This window comes from Kwoniella botswanensis, chromosome 1 (assembly GCF_036426115.1).
Source record: "Kwoniella botswanensis chromosome 1, complete sequence".
NCBI lineage: Eukaryota > Fungi > Basidiomycota > Tremellomycetes > Tremellales > Cryptococcaceae > Kwoniella > Kwoniella botswanensis.
The window spans coordinates 4,710,966-4,728,230 of record NC_088599.1 but is presented as its reverse complement, the minus strand read 5'-3'; the positions used below and the strand labels follow the sequence as shown (position 1 = coordinate 4,728,230).

At 46.2% G+C, this 17,265-nt stretch overlaps 7 protein-coding genes across 7 annotated transcripts; 3 read left to right on the top strand and 4 right to left on the bottom strand.

Annotated features, from left to right (window-relative positions):
- Positions 1–278: 278 nt before the first annotated feature.
- On the top strand, positions 279–2,092 carry L199_001808 (uncharacterized protein; the record flags this gene model as incomplete). Its single annotated transcript, XM_064887561.1, has 6 exons — positions 279–344; positions 438–699; positions 1,069–1,225; positions 1,412–1,480; positions 1,560–1,759; positions 1,866–2,092. The coding sequence occupies 6 exons, from the start codon at positions 279–281 to the stop codon at positions 2,090–2,092; spliced, it is 981 nt and encodes a 326-aa protein (XP_064743633.1).
- A 2,178-nt stretch (positions 2,093–4,270) lies between these two features.
- Positions 4,271–4,987, bottom strand: L199_001807 (uncharacterized protein; the record flags this gene model as incomplete). The annotated part of the gene is made up of 1 exon (XM_064887560.1): positions 4,271–4,987. The coding sequence occupies one exon, from the start codon at positions 4,985–4,987 to the stop codon at positions 4,271–4,273; it is 717 nt and encodes a 238-aa protein (XP_064743632.1).
- A 1,075-nt stretch (positions 4,988–6,062) lies between these two features.
- On the bottom strand, positions 6,063–6,704 carry L199_001806 (uncharacterized protein; the record flags this gene model as incomplete). Its single annotated transcript, XM_064887559.1, has 1 exon — positions 6,063–6,704. The coding sequence occupies one exon, from the start codon at positions 6,702–6,704 to the stop codon at positions 6,063–6,065; it is 642 nt and encodes a 213-aa protein (XP_064743631.1).
- Positions 6,705–6,869: 165 nt separating this feature from the next.
- L199_001805 (uncharacterized protein) lies at positions 6,870–7,643 on the bottom strand (the record flags this gene model as incomplete). The annotated part of the gene is made up of 3 exons (XM_064887558.1): positions 6,870–7,124; positions 7,212–7,551; positions 7,618–7,643. 3 exons carry the CDS (start codon positions 7,641–7,643, stop codon positions 6,870–6,872), a joined length of 621 nt encoding a protein of 206 aa, XP_064743630.1.
- Positions 7,644–10,190: 2,547 nt separating this feature from the next.
- L199_001804 (uncharacterized protein) lies at positions 10,191–12,170 on the top strand (the record flags this gene model as incomplete). Its single annotated transcript, XM_064887557.1, has 5 exons — positions 10,191–10,478; positions 10,537–10,726; positions 10,780–10,819; positions 10,876–11,284; positions 11,340–12,170. 5 exons carry the CDS (start codon positions 10,191–10,193, stop codon positions 12,168–12,170), a joined length of 1,758 nt encoding a protein of 585 aa, XP_064743629.1.
- A 181-nt stretch (positions 12,171–12,351) lies between these two features.
- L199_001803 (uncharacterized protein) lies at positions 12,352–14,444 on the bottom strand (the record flags this gene model as incomplete). Its single annotated transcript, XM_064887556.1, has 9 exons — positions 12,352–12,605; positions 12,666–12,896; positions 12,945–13,176; positions 13,233–13,513; positions 13,566–13,712; positions 13,769–13,984; positions 14,044–14,122; positions 14,181–14,196; positions 14,254–14,444. The coding sequence occupies 9 exons, from the start codon at positions 14,442–14,444 to the stop codon at positions 12,352–12,354; spliced, it is 1,647 nt and encodes a 548-aa protein (XP_064743628.1).
- A 611-nt stretch (positions 14,445–15,055) lies between these two features.
- Positions 15,056–17,256, top strand: L199_001802 (uncharacterized protein; the record flags this gene model as incomplete). Its single annotated transcript, XM_064887555.1, has 5 exons — positions 15,056–15,136; positions 15,195–15,286; positions 15,338–16,435; positions 16,490–16,976; positions 17,029–17,256. The coding sequence occupies 5 exons, from the start codon at positions 15,056–15,058 to the stop codon at positions 17,254–17,256; spliced, it is 1,986 nt and encodes a 661-aa protein (XP_064743627.1).
- Between the last annotated feature and the right edge of the window lie 9 nt (positions 17,257–17,265).

Here is a 17,265-nt window from a genome sequence, read left to right as displayed (position 1 = left end):
ACATGCCATGTTTGGTTACTCGTAGTATGGATTCACGTGTCAGATAAGTAGTACCGGGGGGAGAGTGCCACAGTGGTATAGTTCCGGGATATTCCGAGTAACAAGGGGATGGGTTGTGGATAATTCCGCATTGATGATTGGCAGTTGGGTATGTTGGGTATTTTGCACTCTCGCACCTTCAATACTTGCTGCAATCTCAGTGGCTAAGGAGGATATATCACTTCTATAAACATCCTCACTCTCCTCACCCTCACCTTCTCATACCCACATCACCCACCATGATCTCCTCAGCGTTCCCTAGGCTCGTAAGCAGAGCAGGAGCAAGAGTACAGCCTTTCGCCAAGGTCAGTACACACAATACTCTCTTTCAAGCAATTTCCTTCCGTTCCGTATGGTAAATGGGTATTCAAGATCAACATAGCTAACTTCAGATACAGGCCCGATTCTCCTCATCATCATCCTCCAACCCATCCACACCCTTCTTCGCCTCCAAGACCGCCGTCGCATCCTCAACCTTGTTAGCAGCAGGTTCATTAGCATGGTACAACCACTTGTACGGTGCTGGATTCGGATCATTGTTACCTGAAGCATCAGCAAACTCAGCAGCGGAGAATGGTATGCATCCTACCACATTGCCGTTCGAACATTACGGTCCATTCGAAACTTTCAACCATGCGTCGATTAGAAGAGGTTACCAAGGTGAGTCGTTCAGTCTGGATCTTACAATGGTGTGAGATAGGAAAGCGGAAACGAAGGAATTCCTTGGGATTGCATACGATGAGATCGGACGGGAGGATATGATCAGGGGATATAAACAATCTATTTGAAGACGGTGTACGATCCGACTTGGTGGGTGATCGAGGACGATCGGAAGTTGGAGATCTGGATAAAGGCAGATCAAAGGGAGAGTACAGACCACAGAAAAAAAAAAGAATGAAGGAGATATTTGGCTTTTGTTCTCGAGAGAAAAGATGTTTCGATCCCAAATCTTACAAACTATCTTCGTCACGTCCACTCAAGCAGCTTCTAACCAAGGGGCGACCCGCTAACTGCCTTGATTCCACTTAGTGTACAGAGAAGTATGTTCCGCTTGTCACTCGCTTGATCGAATCGCTTGGAGAAACTTGGTCGGTGTCTCGCACACTGTAGATGAAGCCAAGGCCATGGCTGAGGAGGTTGAGTACACCGATGGTCCTAATGATGAAGGAGAGATGTTCCAACGACCGTGAGTGTTCTCTCCTTTTCATTTAAACCAAGCAGGTCGGATCACGCTCTGCAAAAGGAAGTGGTGGTTCAAGATGATCCGTTTGAGCGATCTTATGATTCGTCCCGCTTCTGATCATTCGAACTTTGCAAAGACAATGTTTCTCGACTCGAATGACAACTGACTTATATCTGTGATTACTCGCAGAGGTAAACTTGCCGATTACATGCCAGCCCCTTACCCTAACGAAGAAGCCGCCCGAGCTGGTAACGGAGGGTGAGTGATATGTCGTCCGACTGACATCGTGCACTGACTGAACAATTCTGCTGACCACCCTCATGCTTCTTGATTGTAGTGGTCTCCCCCCTGATCTTTCCCTCATCGTCAAAGCCAGACACGGTGGTGCCGATTACATCTACTCCCTTCTTACCGGTTACTGTGATCCCCCCGCTGGTGTCAAGCTCGCTGAGGGTATGAACTACAACCCTTACTTCCCAGGTGGTGGTATTGCCATGGCTAGGGTGTTGTTCGATGGTTTGGTAGAATACGAGGATGGTGAGTTTGTTCATTCATTGATATATATATATATATATATATATATATATCTGTGTATACTCATATATATAGGCTTTCGCTAACCAGTATCTATTCTTGTTTACAGGAACCCCCGCTACAACCTCTCAAATGGCTAAAGACGTGACTGTGTTCCTCAACTGGGCTGCCGAACCAGAACATGACCAAAGGAAGAAAATGGGTTTACAAGCTTTGATCATCCTCTCCACCTTAACGGCCATCTCAGTCTACGTCAAGAGATTCAAATGGACATACCTCAAAAACAGGAAAATCGTTTACGATCCTCCTAAGCCAGCTAGACACGGTCCTCTTTAATCAGTTCGTGTGTAGTGGTAAGATTGGATTGGGAATGGGATCAGGATTAGGATATTTGAAGGGATTCGATTCCGGATCCCATAGGGTGTTAGAGCCGTTGTCTTGCATGCAAAAAAAACTTCATCTTCTCGGACAATCGTTGTGTTCGCATGTTGTCAGTGCACTACGGTATCAGCTGACTTGGTATCTATATTTCATTTTGAGATGTGCAAACATCATGGCAATCGAGCAGCTTCTCAATCAAATCATAGGATGACATATACATATGTGAGGTTGTGGGATAAGACAATACGTATACTATACAATTGAACTACTATATCTTTAGATCTTTTTCCTTTTTACATGTTCCCAGCCTATTTCTGCAGGACTATCTATCCATAATCTCATAATCTCAACCTTAAGCGCTTTAGTCAGAACCTTTCCAATCTCCTTATCGTTTTCTGAGCCAGTAGCATCTAAGGTATACACGCATCCCGTACCTCCCATAGCTACCAGTCCCTTTGCGATCTGAGACATATCTGGAATACGGTCCAAAATACGTTCAAGAGATTTTTGAAACGTAGGTAGTTGATGGAAATCCAGAACGATAGAGAATCTTTCGAGATTCAGAAGATGTCGTTTATCGTTATGATCTTGGTTCAAACCATCTAGCGATCCTCTAGTATTTGGAGATAATTCCTCGACCTTGAGCAAAACTGTCAACTTCTTCAGCTGGTTTCCAATTGACCAATTTAACGATTTGCGGAAGAAAGAATGTATAGTCGTGGTAGTCAAAGTGGGTAGACCGTCACGGGAACCTGTGAAATAGTAGTACATTTCTAGCTCTTCTAATAAACCAGAAAAGACCTCTATCAAAGAAGTCGAATTGTCGTCTTCTTCTGATATTGCTAAACGTAATTTCCTTGGCATAGAAATGTCTTTCCCATCTTTATGCTTTTGAGAGATATCCGTCATTTCTCTTAACAGTCTTCTGGAGGTTAACGCACAAGAAAGGTCCAGCTCATCCACAATAGATTCGAATAGACCTGTACCTTCCTTCCAGCATTTGTAAAAACAATCTGTGATAGAAGTAGGACCTTCATTGGCAAACAGGATTGGGTTGCCTTCCTCTCCATATATGTGAGTATATCTGATCCTACGGTCCACCTTCCATTCCTCCATGGGGATCTTATGTTCCTCCAAATCCCTGAAATAGTATCCGCACGCTATATCCATAGAATCATCATACCTCTCCCAAAGAATCACCTTGGTCGGTGTGAAACTAAGTGGATCGTCGGATGATGAAGCTGAAGATTGATCTTGAAGTATAAGATATTCATCGTCCCTATCAGCCGATCAAAGTGATGGGAACGCATTGAACAGGTTTTGGTTTAGGTAGACTTGGCGGTTATTTTCAAGACTGATATGACGGACCAGATTGGTATAGTATCGCAGTCCAGTCTGAATGGGACATGGAACATGTATTTAGGTCAGTTGCCATAGTAGTCAAGATCAAGAAAAATAGAATGGAATGAATCAGTGTGATCCGTCTATATATGCCGTGGATTCAGCATCCACAGAGCTAGCTACTCACAACGTTCGTACAAGCTTTCTGAACTTTTTCGTGATTCACATATTCCATCGATCTGTACAAGACTCTAGCAACGTCATGAAAGATATCCCTCGATCATCTCAGATTAATGGCCAAGTCGGAAATAGGGAGGTTCTCGAGGATGCTGACACGAATGTGTTTAATGGACCAGACGCGAGCGGCAGCGGAGGTTCCGATATACAGAGGTGAGGGGAGCGGTGATTCGATATATTGAGTCATCTTGCTCCGATATTGCACTACTTGGACACAATGCGACGGATCTCACTGGGTTTCCGTACACGAGAGAATGTCGATATAGCTAGAGCTAGAGTGATGCAAGAAAGATGCGAGTTTGTTTACAGATCGCGACTGATTTGCTAGCAATAGGTCAGCCTCAACTTTTTTTTTTGATTCCGTTCGAGCCATCAAGTTGCTGGACCTGCTATATCAAGTCCGAAGACACATCATGCATGACGACGAATGGGGCGAAAATCCATGAGACCTTGCGATGATATGTAATATAATTTAGAGCAGCAACGAAGGTGTTATTGAAGAAGGATGATGTTCCGAAGACACTGGTTCGGGCTCGACCTTTCTGAACCTCAGCGCTAAATCCATTCCTCTGGCGAAACGAGTTTCCAGCCAACCGAGGCTTCCGGTTGCTGTTTGCCCAATTCCAACTTTCTATCGTTGATCATCCTTTTGATTTCATCTCCAACTTCTCTGCAGAATGACTTGAGCTCTGCCAACCCTTCAGTCGGGGTTCCAAAGTAAGGCGAATCCCAAGATAGCTCGTACTTGCAGCCGAACCCCCCAATCTTTAGCATTGCATTAGCCATGATGTCGATAGATTGCTGATTGGTGAGCATTGGCTGGTCGACGAGGGTGTTATCGTGCCAGAGGAATAGATCAATACGAAGAGATTTGAGCTTTTGGAAGCTAAAGGGGTTTTCCCAAGCCTCAATTTTCAAGTCTAGATCAGATAGGTCGCGGACACTCGAGGGATAACAACCCATTCTTAAAGTCAGATGTTGTAGGCGGACCAATTCTCGAAAAGTGGAAGTGAACCTGAGGTCCAGCTGCAAGAAAGACTTGAGGAAGTTGACAAGGTTCATTCCGAGATCTTCAGGCGGTGTTTGCGATCTTGAATACAAATAGGATGATCCAATGATCAATTTTTTCACTGAGAAACTGGCGTTCTCAATGATCGTCGCCAAGGTGACGTTATCATCCGTATCATTGGTGAAATCGACGTTTCGACAGTTGGCAATCCTATGGATATTCATCTCCTGGAAGATGCTGTGTCTTACATTACCTCTTCGCATAGCTATGAATATATCATTCAGCCAATCACCCGGTATAGTGAAAGACAAAGTCAATCTATCACAAGGTATAGCAAATATTCCTTGATTTTTCTTCCATGTGATCGAGACACGGTCTAAATCGGCTTCGCTAGTATCGTAATCATGACGATTATCTGAAAGATCAAGCGAAGCCAGTCGATGGGAAGTTTTCCTTTCTTTCGGTACAGGACATTCCTCTTCGGGAAATTGAGCAAGAGATGGCTTCTTGTCAACAAGAGAGCAGGAGACGTGCCATCGAGGGGCTCAACGAAAAGATATTGTGTATGACGAGAGGGAATCTGATGGGTGTTGGATTAGTCGGAGTGTATCGTCGTACGAAACGATCATCCGCAGATTAGGGAAACGGTTGAACAGTTCTTGATAATCATTTGTGATGAATCCATCGATTCGTATAGTATGCACTGCGGATGCATAATGGCTAGTTGACGTAATCTAGTCTATCCAAAGACAGTACCAGTATGGGCTCCACAGCACTGAGGGGAGGATCTTAATGGCCAAGAAGGGATGATGAGGTCATATCTATCGGACTCACACTCGATACGACCGACTTCAGCATGTGAGTGTAAGTGGCCAATTGTAGATCCTTGTACAGTACATTTACTGCTTCAGCAAATAGTGATCGACAAAGAGTAGAGATCTTAGCGAGTGTATTCTTGAGCTGTAGGAGTAGATTATCAATCGCAGATGCGACCGAGACCATATGAGAGCGGCGAGGGTTTTGATTTATCGGGCTGTTCCTTGCGGAAGTGCATGGTGTCATCATGGCCGGCAACTTGCTTGAGTAGCGCGGTCTCCTTGATTTGCTATCAATTGGGAGTATATTGCTGGCATGAAGAAAATCTCGGTCAAGAACAATCAAGCTGAGAGTGAGCTTGGAAGAAGGAAAATGCAGGAGTAAAATGAAGCGGGGAGAGAAGTAAGGTTGTAACAGATGGTCATCCAAAGTGGAGGTTTTCTACATATATCACGTGACTAAACGTTTCACCACATCCTATATAACCTTGAATCTTTCGTCCATGTACGTATATCTCTACACCTACTCCTCCCGTGTCAGCCTTCTCCAACCGACAGGTTGAGGCTGCTGTTTCCAGATCTCCATCATCTCCCTTCTCAGCAACGTTGTGAGCATCTCACCCATTTCCTGTTCTTTGCTTTCCCCATAAAGCGTTCCTGTAACCTTCAAGGCATATTCACAACCGGTACCGCCCACTTTCAGCATCCCCGCTGCAATCTGCGAGAAAGCTGGTAGAGTTTTGATTAATTTCGAAAGAGAGCGAATAGAATAAGATGACCCTCCAGCATTGAAGATTATGCAGAGATATTTTAAACCACCATCTTTGATACTGGCAAAATTTTCTAACTTCGTGTCGGGTGAATTGGTTGGAATATCCGGTTCTTCAGCTCGGAGTTGTACTACCAATCGTTTGAGTTTGGTTGTTTCGGGCCATTGGATAGGATTAGAAAAGAAGCCATGTATGGTCGTACATGTCAAGGATTGCGTAGTCATAGTGACCCCTTCTACTAATGTGGACATCTCTTCTACCAATGTCATCAGACTAGGTCCAGATTTCGATTCGTTCAGGGTAATCATCAACTCTTTAGGCATGACAAGACTCTTGATATCCTTCATCTTTCGAATGTTGTCCAACAAGTATTGACAGTGGATGCTGAACTTCATATTGATCTTATCCACAGGACAAACGAATAGTCCTCGACTGTAAATCCAATTCTCAAAGAAAGCTTCGATTGATTTCTTCAAATTTTTGGCTTGATTGCCATCAACTGCGATGTATGTGACATGACGGGAGATCGACCAAGATGCAGGAAGGGATTCGATTGGATCTCAAAGCAGGCCTTCACCCGTGCTGTCTGGCCCGCAGTCGAACGTCTCGTACAGGGTCGCTTTGGTCGTTTGGAATCCAGCACAAATATTGTGGCTGGTATTGTCATCGTGAAGAACGAGTCTGTCGAATCCGTCGCAGATGGATCGTAATCGCGGAAGCCGATTGAATAGGCGTATGTTGAGTCCTATCGCTCCTCCTTCGGTATTTGATAGATCAACGTGTCGTATAGCATGTGTATACTGTCGAAGCCGGTACTATTGGGGAATAGGTACCATCAGCGTTGTAGATCTTTTAGGATAGGAGTATCACTAATGGCATAGTAAGATTGATTATCCACCTACAGGCTCATGGCAAGCCCTCTCCACATGTCTATAGTCCTCATACAACAATTCACTGTACAACATCCTCATGGTATCGACGAAAGACTCTTTTGACACACATATCACTCTTGAAAGATCGTCCTTAGCACAGTATGACAGGATCAACTTTCGGATGTCCTTCAAGGACCACACGTGTTCGGCCACTGAATATGGAGTCACGATGCTGGAGTGAGTCATAAAAGAGGATCGACTTAAGCCTCGGATGGTCCGGGGCATCCTGACAGTACTATCATAGGGATTTTGGTCGTTAGTGGATGTTGTAGAGGAAGGGCCAGGGAGCTTTGATAGCTCTCCCTTGTTCCTGCAGCGAATTCAGATCAGCCGTCGCGACTGTCAACGATCCATTGGGGGGATCAGCTTGACTCACACTTCACAAGATGATATTGTTCGCATCTTTCGTCCCTCTGTCACGCAAAGCGCACATCAACGCAAACGTACCGGAGACAGAGGAAAGCAAAGAACCAGTAGCAACACGGCAGTTTCAAAGGACAAGCGGCGTCCTCCGCCTCTGTTGCTGATAACCAATGACCGGAAGCAGATCACAACACATCAAAGATAACCGTGTGGTCCAAGCTCATCCCTCATTCACATCCTCATCATGTCCTCATCTTCTCTCTTAGGAACATTCCTCAAATCTCACATCACTGAAGTACGGATGTCAGCAATGCCGGAGATAGACGCGTGAGTGACTTTACGATTCCACCTTCGTATACGACTCAAACACCACATTAATGCTGGCCCTTCACCTTCGAATCAGAGACCGCTCGGTGCTTCCGTTCGCCGCAGCACATGTCTAGTCTCTGCCCCATATTTGATCGGCAATTATATCCCACCTGTCTTTTGAGACATTGGCTCGTGTTGGTCAGACATCTACAAGCAACTTCTCGGAGGCCCTAGAAGTCATATACGAGACCATCGACTTCCTTGAATACCGGGATTTGATGGTCACTTGCCAATCTGAAGTGGGTTCTCTGTGGGACTGGAGGGACAGTCGCTGGCTTGCTGTAAGCACGACCTTGCTGACACAATGAGACGTGCAGCTTCGACAGAACATATACAACCATTGTGGCCGCACATTCGACATCCCGTGCGGGTACAACGAGGGAAACATTCCCCCAGAATTGACGGGTCACTCTCTAAGCTCCCCCGTTTACGATTCATAGACGCACGCGGCTACACGATGGAGCTGGCCTCATCAGAAGGGAAACAATTCACTGGTGACTTGGATCACAGCATTGGCCTCTCACACGTGGAGAGGTACCTCCCACTCAAATCCATTAGTCATGACGTCTGCGGCTTTTGGCCAGACAATTGGAATATCGAATGGACGGCTGGACGCGTCACCGTTCATGATGACTCGCCCGGGGACGTCACGCATCAGAGCGAGATCCCAATAGGGCTATACAGAGCATGGCAAAATGGTTTAGGTTTATTCACGCTACCGATGAAATCGCTTCGAATACAATTCCCAATATCGATCACAGGATTGATCGAAAATATTGAGATCGTTCGTTCCAAAAAGAGTAAAGGAGCTCAATCGATACAAATCATACCGCTCGAAGATGATCCTCGGTACACTTTAACCGATCTCATTGAAAAGATAAGCCCGATAGTAGAAACGATGAGTTTTGAAGACTTTCCAGGGGTACTGTCAAGTGTTCGAACCACGATATATAATTACTTCCAGGCCGAGATGTATTGGCCAGCACCGAGCGAAATGAACCTCGAGCGACTCCATCTTTATCTCAACGTGTCAAGCGATGCTTTGCTCCATGATGACGGATTTCATGTCAACCAAGTTGGTCCAACAGGGGGCTTAGAAAAATTTACAATCGTCTTCGACTTAGGAGCTATCAGCAAGAAAGGGAAATCGTCGGAATTTTCCGACTATAAGTTATACCTACAATACATCAGATCGCTGAAGCGATGCTGAGGGTAGGTGGGAGGGAATGTGAATATGGCTTGGGGGTATTAGGGACTCTGCAACACACCTCCACGAGCTCGTTGCTGGCTCGATCTGGGAGATGACTAGATGTAAAGATCTAAGACCCGGATGGAGACGTTTGACGCCAAACGAAAGGGATTAAATCACTTCGTGCGAATGAATAATGAACCGTAGGTCGGTATCATTCATAGTGTAGACACTCTATTATTTATTCGTTCTCGTTGACTGTATATACTGAGTTCCCAGAAATCATGCATGACTGAGTCATATCTATCGTAGGCATGTAACAATCAACAACATTCTCACTCTAGTGAAAGACAACTTGGCACCAGCGTAATCAAATTGATGCTAGAAAGTGATATGTTTGGACTGTCAACAGATCAGGGGGAATTGGTTTTGATGTCCTAAATCATCGACCTCCAATATCGCAACTGACAAAGCCCCTTTCGTTTGCAAACGGATCACGATGTGGACACACTTTGCATGTAGTGGGGATCAGTAATCCAGCTGAGATAAGCGAAATGGTAAAAAGCATACTCTATAAGGAGATTGGGCTTATTGTCGAGATTCAAGGGAGATCGGTGGGGTGGGAAAGGAGAACTTTAATAGAGAGAGTTCAGCTACTCTCCGTCATTGCACACGTGCAGACCTTCAGTACCCTGAATCATACGTCCTCAGTCCATAGCTCAACATAACATACTGTTTCATACGTATTTCGACTCGCATGTATGATTGAGTAACGTCTCGGCTAGTCTAAGCAAACAGCATGCGATTCGAGTCGGTCATGTCCGAAGATGCTGTCATAGGCTTCGACATCCCATCTTATCTCCTTTCTTCTTGCTCCTTTCTAAGCATTCGCGAACTTGATTCCCGTTTGGCATTTTCGACTCGCACAGACTGATGGATATATAGTGAGGCACTTCTCTCCTGTACGGGCCCACTGTCTGTATTGACTCTCTGCCCTAGCATCCCTATTCACATACCTACATACAAATATGCTCGTTCCTATCCTCACCCTGCTTATCCATCTTACCTGTGTGCTAGGATGGACAATCCCACAGCACCCTTTTCAAGCTTCTTCGAAACCTCAGTCAAGAATCCTGTCGTCGGAGCTGATCAAGAGGATCGAAAATCTTAGGCTCAAATGGGCAGTCAAGGGGATCTCAATTGGATTAGCAGCTTCGCCGAACACTTCTGACTTTGCGACGACAGAGGACAACTGTGCTCTGGAAGCTTTAACTTTCGGAGAGGCAGATAGGTATGAGAGCAAAGTGGAAGGTGATGTGAGTGCTGTCCGCATTTTGTAATTTTTCATTAAAGAACTGAGTGTGGTATGAACAGACCCTCTTCGCTATTGCTTCCAATTCTAAATTATTTCACGCGCTTTCGGTTGGTCTTCTGGTAGACAACGCCACACTCTTACCTGATGGCGGTAGATTACAATGGTCAACAAAAGTCAAGGATATCTTACCCGAATGGAAGCTTATGGACGAATATGCGTCTGATCATGTCGATCTTGTCGACTTGGCCTGTGAGTAGTTCCGTTTCGTTCCCTCCTTGAAAGCTGCTGATCCAATTAATTAGCTATGAGGTCTGGTCTCCCGAGACATGATATATGGTATGGGTGAGCAAACTACTTCTCACATGATGAATCGTTGTGCTGATCGTTCTGTTCCATAGTGTTGTCCCGCCAGTAGATGTCGTATCAAACATGCGAAATCTCAGACCATCAACAGAGCTTCGGCAACACTGGCAGTACAACAATAACCATTATGTGACTCTCGGACTGATTATAGAAAGACTATCAGGCTTGACCTTGCCTGAATATGTCAAGTTACATATCTTCGACCCTGTAGGACTGACGAGTGCAACGTATAATGCTACTCAAGCCCGGGAGTCTGGTCATCGAAGTGATGGGTTCTCAAGACAGGCAGTCAATTATACAGCTTGCAAAGCGAGTATCGAACAAGGATCGGTATCGGTGGATAGGGGATGTTTGGGCGAGGCAGGGAGCATTGACTGGTGGATTGATGGCGATGGTCTGTGGCAAGCTGGTCCAGGCGGTGTTATCATGTCGGCGAATGATATGGTGAGTCGACCGGAGGAAACTCAGGTGATGGACCATGTCTGAGATGTCATCTTAGGCCAAGTGGGTGAAGGAACTTCTTCAACCGTCAGTCCTACCTCCCTCGCTTATCGAAGCAGTGACCACCGGATATACAGTGATGGACGGAATCCCCACATATCCACAAGAAGGGATCAAAGCCTATGGTCTCGGTCAATGGATGTACGAATATCGAGGTCATCGAGTCCACGGTCATACGGGTAGTGTACCAGGTCAAATGTCACGTATGGTCAGACTACCCGACTTAGGCATGGGCTTCATGATAGCTATTAACGATGATGTATTCGGTCTATTCCTACATGAAGCTATCGCAAATCTCATCCTGGACGAGTTCCTCCAAGTGAACGACCCAATAGACTGGGAGACGTATGTCGCAAATCAGTCTATCGCAAGTCTTCCATCCTATACCGACGTACCTGAAAATCCTCGATTATTTAACACAACGATCGAAGGGAGCTACTACGATTCAGGATACGGCAACCTGAATATTGTACAAGTCCAATCTCTCGAACCTTTAATTGAAGATATCATCGTTCACACCCCGCTGAATGTGACTGGCCCGATCTACCTCGCTCAGCTGAACTCGTTATGGATATCGCATATGGTATTCACGCACTTCGACGGACCCCTATTCAACTGGACGTTGGTATACACTGCAGATAGATGGGACGAGAATGATCAGAAGGCAGGAAAGCTGGGTAAAATTGAGGGGACCGGTACCGCCATTTTTAACGAAGACGGGTTTGGTATGTTTGGTGATTACTGGGGGAAAGGCAGTACCGTCCCCGGGTCAGTGGTTGACGAAGGAAAGGTCAAAGAGAATGCCGAAGTGTGGTACAGGAGGCTGTAGATGAAAGGATTTTCATCTGGGTCCTTTGAGTACAAGTTTGCATTAGTTCTCGAATATAAAATACATGAATTGTAGACAAATGGACAGTGGCAATAATAACGAAATAGGGATAGATTGATTCTGACTGGCTTCCCCTTATGACCCCAGGCCTCTGCGTCTTCCTGGAGCAGAGTCTGTCATTCTACACCCGTTCTTGATGTTGGATTTCTACCTTTGTATCGTCTAAGTGAACGCCCTCAAGTTCTTCGGCTGTATGAGCGAATTGGTCCGCCTTGGTGTATTTGAACTTTCTAGCAGGAACACGGTTTTCGAACAGGAGGTCGATCTCACCAAATGATCGATCTTTGGTCTCAGGGAGACGGAACCAGCACCAGATCAAACAGAGTAGATTGGTTCCAGCGTAGAATAAACCACATTTGGCTCCCCAATTCCATGCTATGATAACCACAAAGGGGTAAGCAATTTTCTCCCTAATGAGAGCCAAAAAATACCCACCCGTCGCCTGTATCATTCTTGGTGTAACTGAATTATTGAAGATACCAGTAAGATTGTATACGAATCTACCAATTGTGACTGTTTTGTATCGAAGTCTACCAGAGGGCGTCTCAGCTACGATGGGGTAACAGACTGGCCCGACAGTCGTCATGTTACAAAGTGTCGATACCACCAGAAGAATGCCAATTGCTAAATTCGACGCTTTATCATCTCGGAAACCAAGTGCCCCGACTACAGACGATGTCAGCACTGTTCGAATTGTCCTGGCTGATCACTCACTGGCGACGAGACACACAAACATGAAAGCGAGGCCGCCCATATACAGAGTCGCTCGTCCTAACCTTGTCATAAGGAACCAGGATAGTATACCACCGACGATGTAACAGGCGGACAGCGAGATGTTCAGGTTGAAAGACTGGATTTCGTCGAACCCTGCCCTTTGTAGAAACGTCACAGAGTATCCAAGAATGGCATTACCACAGAGGATCTGAGCAGCCCATACAACGCAATTCTACCAGCAGGACATACCATCAATCTTTAGCCGACCTTCAAATTAAAGAGACTCACAATCTCGGTTCGTCTGAGATTGATACCTCTGAAGCACTCCAAGATACTGCTCCCCATAGTCTCAGCTTTTTCGAGATTCGTTATATGGGTTATATATGCAAGCGTGGCTTCAACCTGGCGATCGGTGGTTGAGGCAGGATCTCGAAGACGCCTGAGTGCTTTTCGAGCGACATCCGGTTTATCTCGTCGGACTGCATTCCAAGGGGACTCAGGAGCAAGATATGCTCCAATGAACAAGGGCAAGGGCCAGATCCATTGAAGCAGGAATGGCAGTCTCCATCCTTTGAGAGCGTTAGCCGAGTCCTCTTCTTTCGATCCATCATAAAGACTCACCCCAGTCCCCTTGGACGTTCACTACAGCCCTCACAACACCAGAAGAAAGCAATATACCTCCTCCCCAACACATGCAGACGAAAGCGGTCACGTATGGTCTTAAGACAGTCGGTACAACTTCGCTCGCGTACGATGTGGACAAAGTTTCTAATCACAGTCCCCTGGGTCAGCTTCGAGCGACTAAGCATAATTACCGGACTTACGGAAAACACCCCAACTGATACCACAGAGCAATTCTCCCGCAGCTAAGACGGGTAGACTAGAAGCGAAAACTGGGATGAAGATGGCCGCGGCCATCCAAGCCATGAAGAACATCATAGTATGTCGGGCACCAAATCGATCTTGAACCCACATATTGACGACTAGACCAGTGAGTTGACCGAGAAGCGCAACATTACTCAATATAGATTGCCAGGAGGCTGGATCGAGCCAAGAGGGTCAGCTTGAAGAGCTGTCGATGAAGCAATATTGTACTTGCCCGTTATGATTTTTGAACCGTCTGACTGGATATCACCGAATCGATCTTTGAATTGAGTTTGCCCATAGAAAGAGGTAATCTTGGGACAATGGGAAGTCAGTTTGCATGTAGAGAAACCCCCAAGGCTCAATACCCACAATGACCACATCATAGCTGAAAGTGAAGCAGTAGAATTAGCTGTATATCGGGCGATGCGCAGTGATCACTTACCCTTCCATCACCAGAGATAATGACAAAAACATTGACCAGAACACCGCCTTCTTGTATCGGGACAGTGCTTCTTTGATAGTGAGTTGTTGATCAGCAGCATCGGCCTCCTGAGCTTGTTGAATCAGCTCTAGAGTCTCGTTATCGATGTTGCTGAGGGCAGCATGAGTAGTGACAACTTTTTCCGATTCCATGATGGACGATGTAGCGAATTGTGTTGGAGAAACTTTCGAGGTCCCATGGGGATGTTGACATCATGCTTTTATATCAAGTCTACGCCTCTGAGCTCTACTAGCCAGTCCGTACGGTTGTCAGGGAAGGTTCTGAATGAGGCCGAACCTGGGGACAGCAAACCCAGCAAAGCGCAAGGGCAATGGATTCCTGATCAAATCAATGTTTTCAGAAGTAAACTCATGGTTCGGTGCTTCTCAAGGGTATAAAGGTAACTTAACCGGTGAATGCAATGATGCACCGAGATTAGATCTGAAGCTTGCTCTGTTCCCGTGGGATATAACCTTACCACTTACCACGTTATGCCCACGTTACCCCAGTGCTTCTCAGCATTTCCTACATAAGTCACATGCTCTGGATGATGTCAGCAATATTACTTTGCGGAAAAGGACCGAGACGGAGTTAGTGGACCGGGATCACCGTGTACAGTGACTTGTGCACTGAAAATCAACCAAAAATGCTCTGTGATTCCATAAACAACAGCCCTCAATTCATCGAGTGGTAATTCAAGCTATCAGTGCTTCGCACTCTGGATCGTAATTCATGCGATCTTTCTTTTTAACATCACAAGCAGATGGAGTCCAACCGACAAGCGCCGGATACCCCCAGACCAATCAAGCGAGCATGTGACCAGTGCCATACCCGCAAGGTCAAAGTGAGTCCGGCTTTCTGAAAGAGGTGAAGTTTGAGGCTCACCAGAGGCCAATGTGTAGTGCAATGGCCTGGAGCCTTGTCAAACCTGTAAGAAATCTCAGCTTCCATGCTCCTTCTTGAATCCTGTCATGCCCAAAGGACCGGTACCAAGGTGAATGAAACGAAATGTATTGTTAGGTCAATTGCTGATTGGAAAGTCCAGAGCCGGTCGACGACCCAGACTTCCAGGGACGAACACTCACTTGAGGGTCTCTCGTTCCTCCTCACCCGTCAGATCATCTAGAGGTGACTCACTGCAGACCTGGATGAGCGATACATGGACGACCTTTGGTACAACGTTGCAGTCGGACAATTCGGTTCCTTGGACTTCGTCGAGCTGGCAGCCGGCTGAGACGCAATCTGCGTCAGCCGTTATCGATGAGCTATGGGAAGATATCTGTGGTGAATCGTCAATGATAACCGGTGTTGGCAACGATCCTGGTCAGAGTTCGAACGATGTTCAGCAGAAGAGTATAAGTCCCATCGATATTCAGACCTCCGGGACATTTGACAGCACAGGCTGTTCAACTTCGACTTGCATCCCGATACCAGCTGGGGCCGCCCCGGTTGCAGATACCTCCTCCTTGTCTGACAGTTCCGACTTGCTCTCAATGCTCACTCAAGCCGCCCTACCACCCACCACCCTCGACGCACCGCAGCAATTTTACAACAACTTTTCCATCCTCGGATCAACTCCCTTACCGCCCACTTCAGTCCCGTGGTCTATGCCATTCTGTCCTCCTGAGGATGTATCACCAATACTGACTCTCACCTTGGAGACGTTGGTCAAACCACAATTGGAGATCTTCTTCGAGCGGGTCTATCCGATGATACCTATATTCCCTCGTTCATACATCATGGGCAGACTGTTGGATATCGAATCTCATCAGAATCGGACTTTTGTCGCTCTGATTCTGTCGATGGTCTCACTATCACTCATACACCCTCTAAGACCTGAGGAGATACCACACAGACCTACAAGAGCCAAGCAAAGTAAGACTTTAATGGATGAAGTCATCCGATTGAGGTCGAAATGGGATTGGGCCTCTCAAGCTAGTGTGGAGGGTGCCACTACCAGTTTTATGCTGTTCGGAACGATGTTCGAGCTGGGTCATGCGGAGGGTTCTAGACTCAGGCTGAAAGAGGCTATAAGTATAGGTGAACTGTTAAGGCTCGATGAGGTCAGGACGTATACAAGTGTAGAGCCAGACGAAGCAAGAAGACGAATGAGACTGTACTGGGTTCTGGGTATCACTGAGCGGTAAGTTTAGTCTATCTGGCGAATCAAAGACATTGTACTGATACGGCATTCAAGTGCATATGCTCTACAAAGGTGCGGCAGTATCACTTTCCACGGTTCATTACATACCCCTGCTTTCAAATCTTTGGATCCATCACAGGATTTAGCATCTCGAACTCTACTTCATCTTGCCAAACTATTCTCGTTTGTCGATTCCGATATCGTATCGTGCTGGAATGGCAAATGCGATCCAACCATATGTAAAACTCTCACCAAAGAACGAGTGCAGTCGATACTTAGGTCGCTCAATGGAACACCTGCTCAAGTATTTGGCAGCGAGATCGCTTTCACAGGATTAAGCGAAGTTCAACAAGCGGACCTGTTGATCACTTGGCAATGGTTGCGAAATCGCGTTTGGCGTCTAGCTGCAGGACATGGTTTGACTGGAGATGAACTTGGTGAGGAGCTTGGTGTGGGGTATGTAGTGGATGTAGCTAGTACGACTGTACTCATCTGCCGAAGATTGAGCTCCAACGCTCTGGAAGCTCACGGATGCGGTTTTGTAAGTGTCCTGCGTGCATGAAATCAAGCTGCCGGCTGATCAGAAGTGTCAGGTCGAAAAGCTGTACGATATCGCTTCGATCGTCACCGAGTTGATGCAGACATCGACTAAGCTGCAGAGTAGACTTGTGGATGTGGCCAAGACGGATCAATGGACAGATTTATTACAGACTTTGTACACGTTCGTAGCATCTCATCGTAGTGGGATCACATTTGTTCAGCCCATGGCACAAGCCTTGTCGGTGGCTCATGGCGTCAAGCTTTTATGTGCTCCGACATGATCAGTGTCG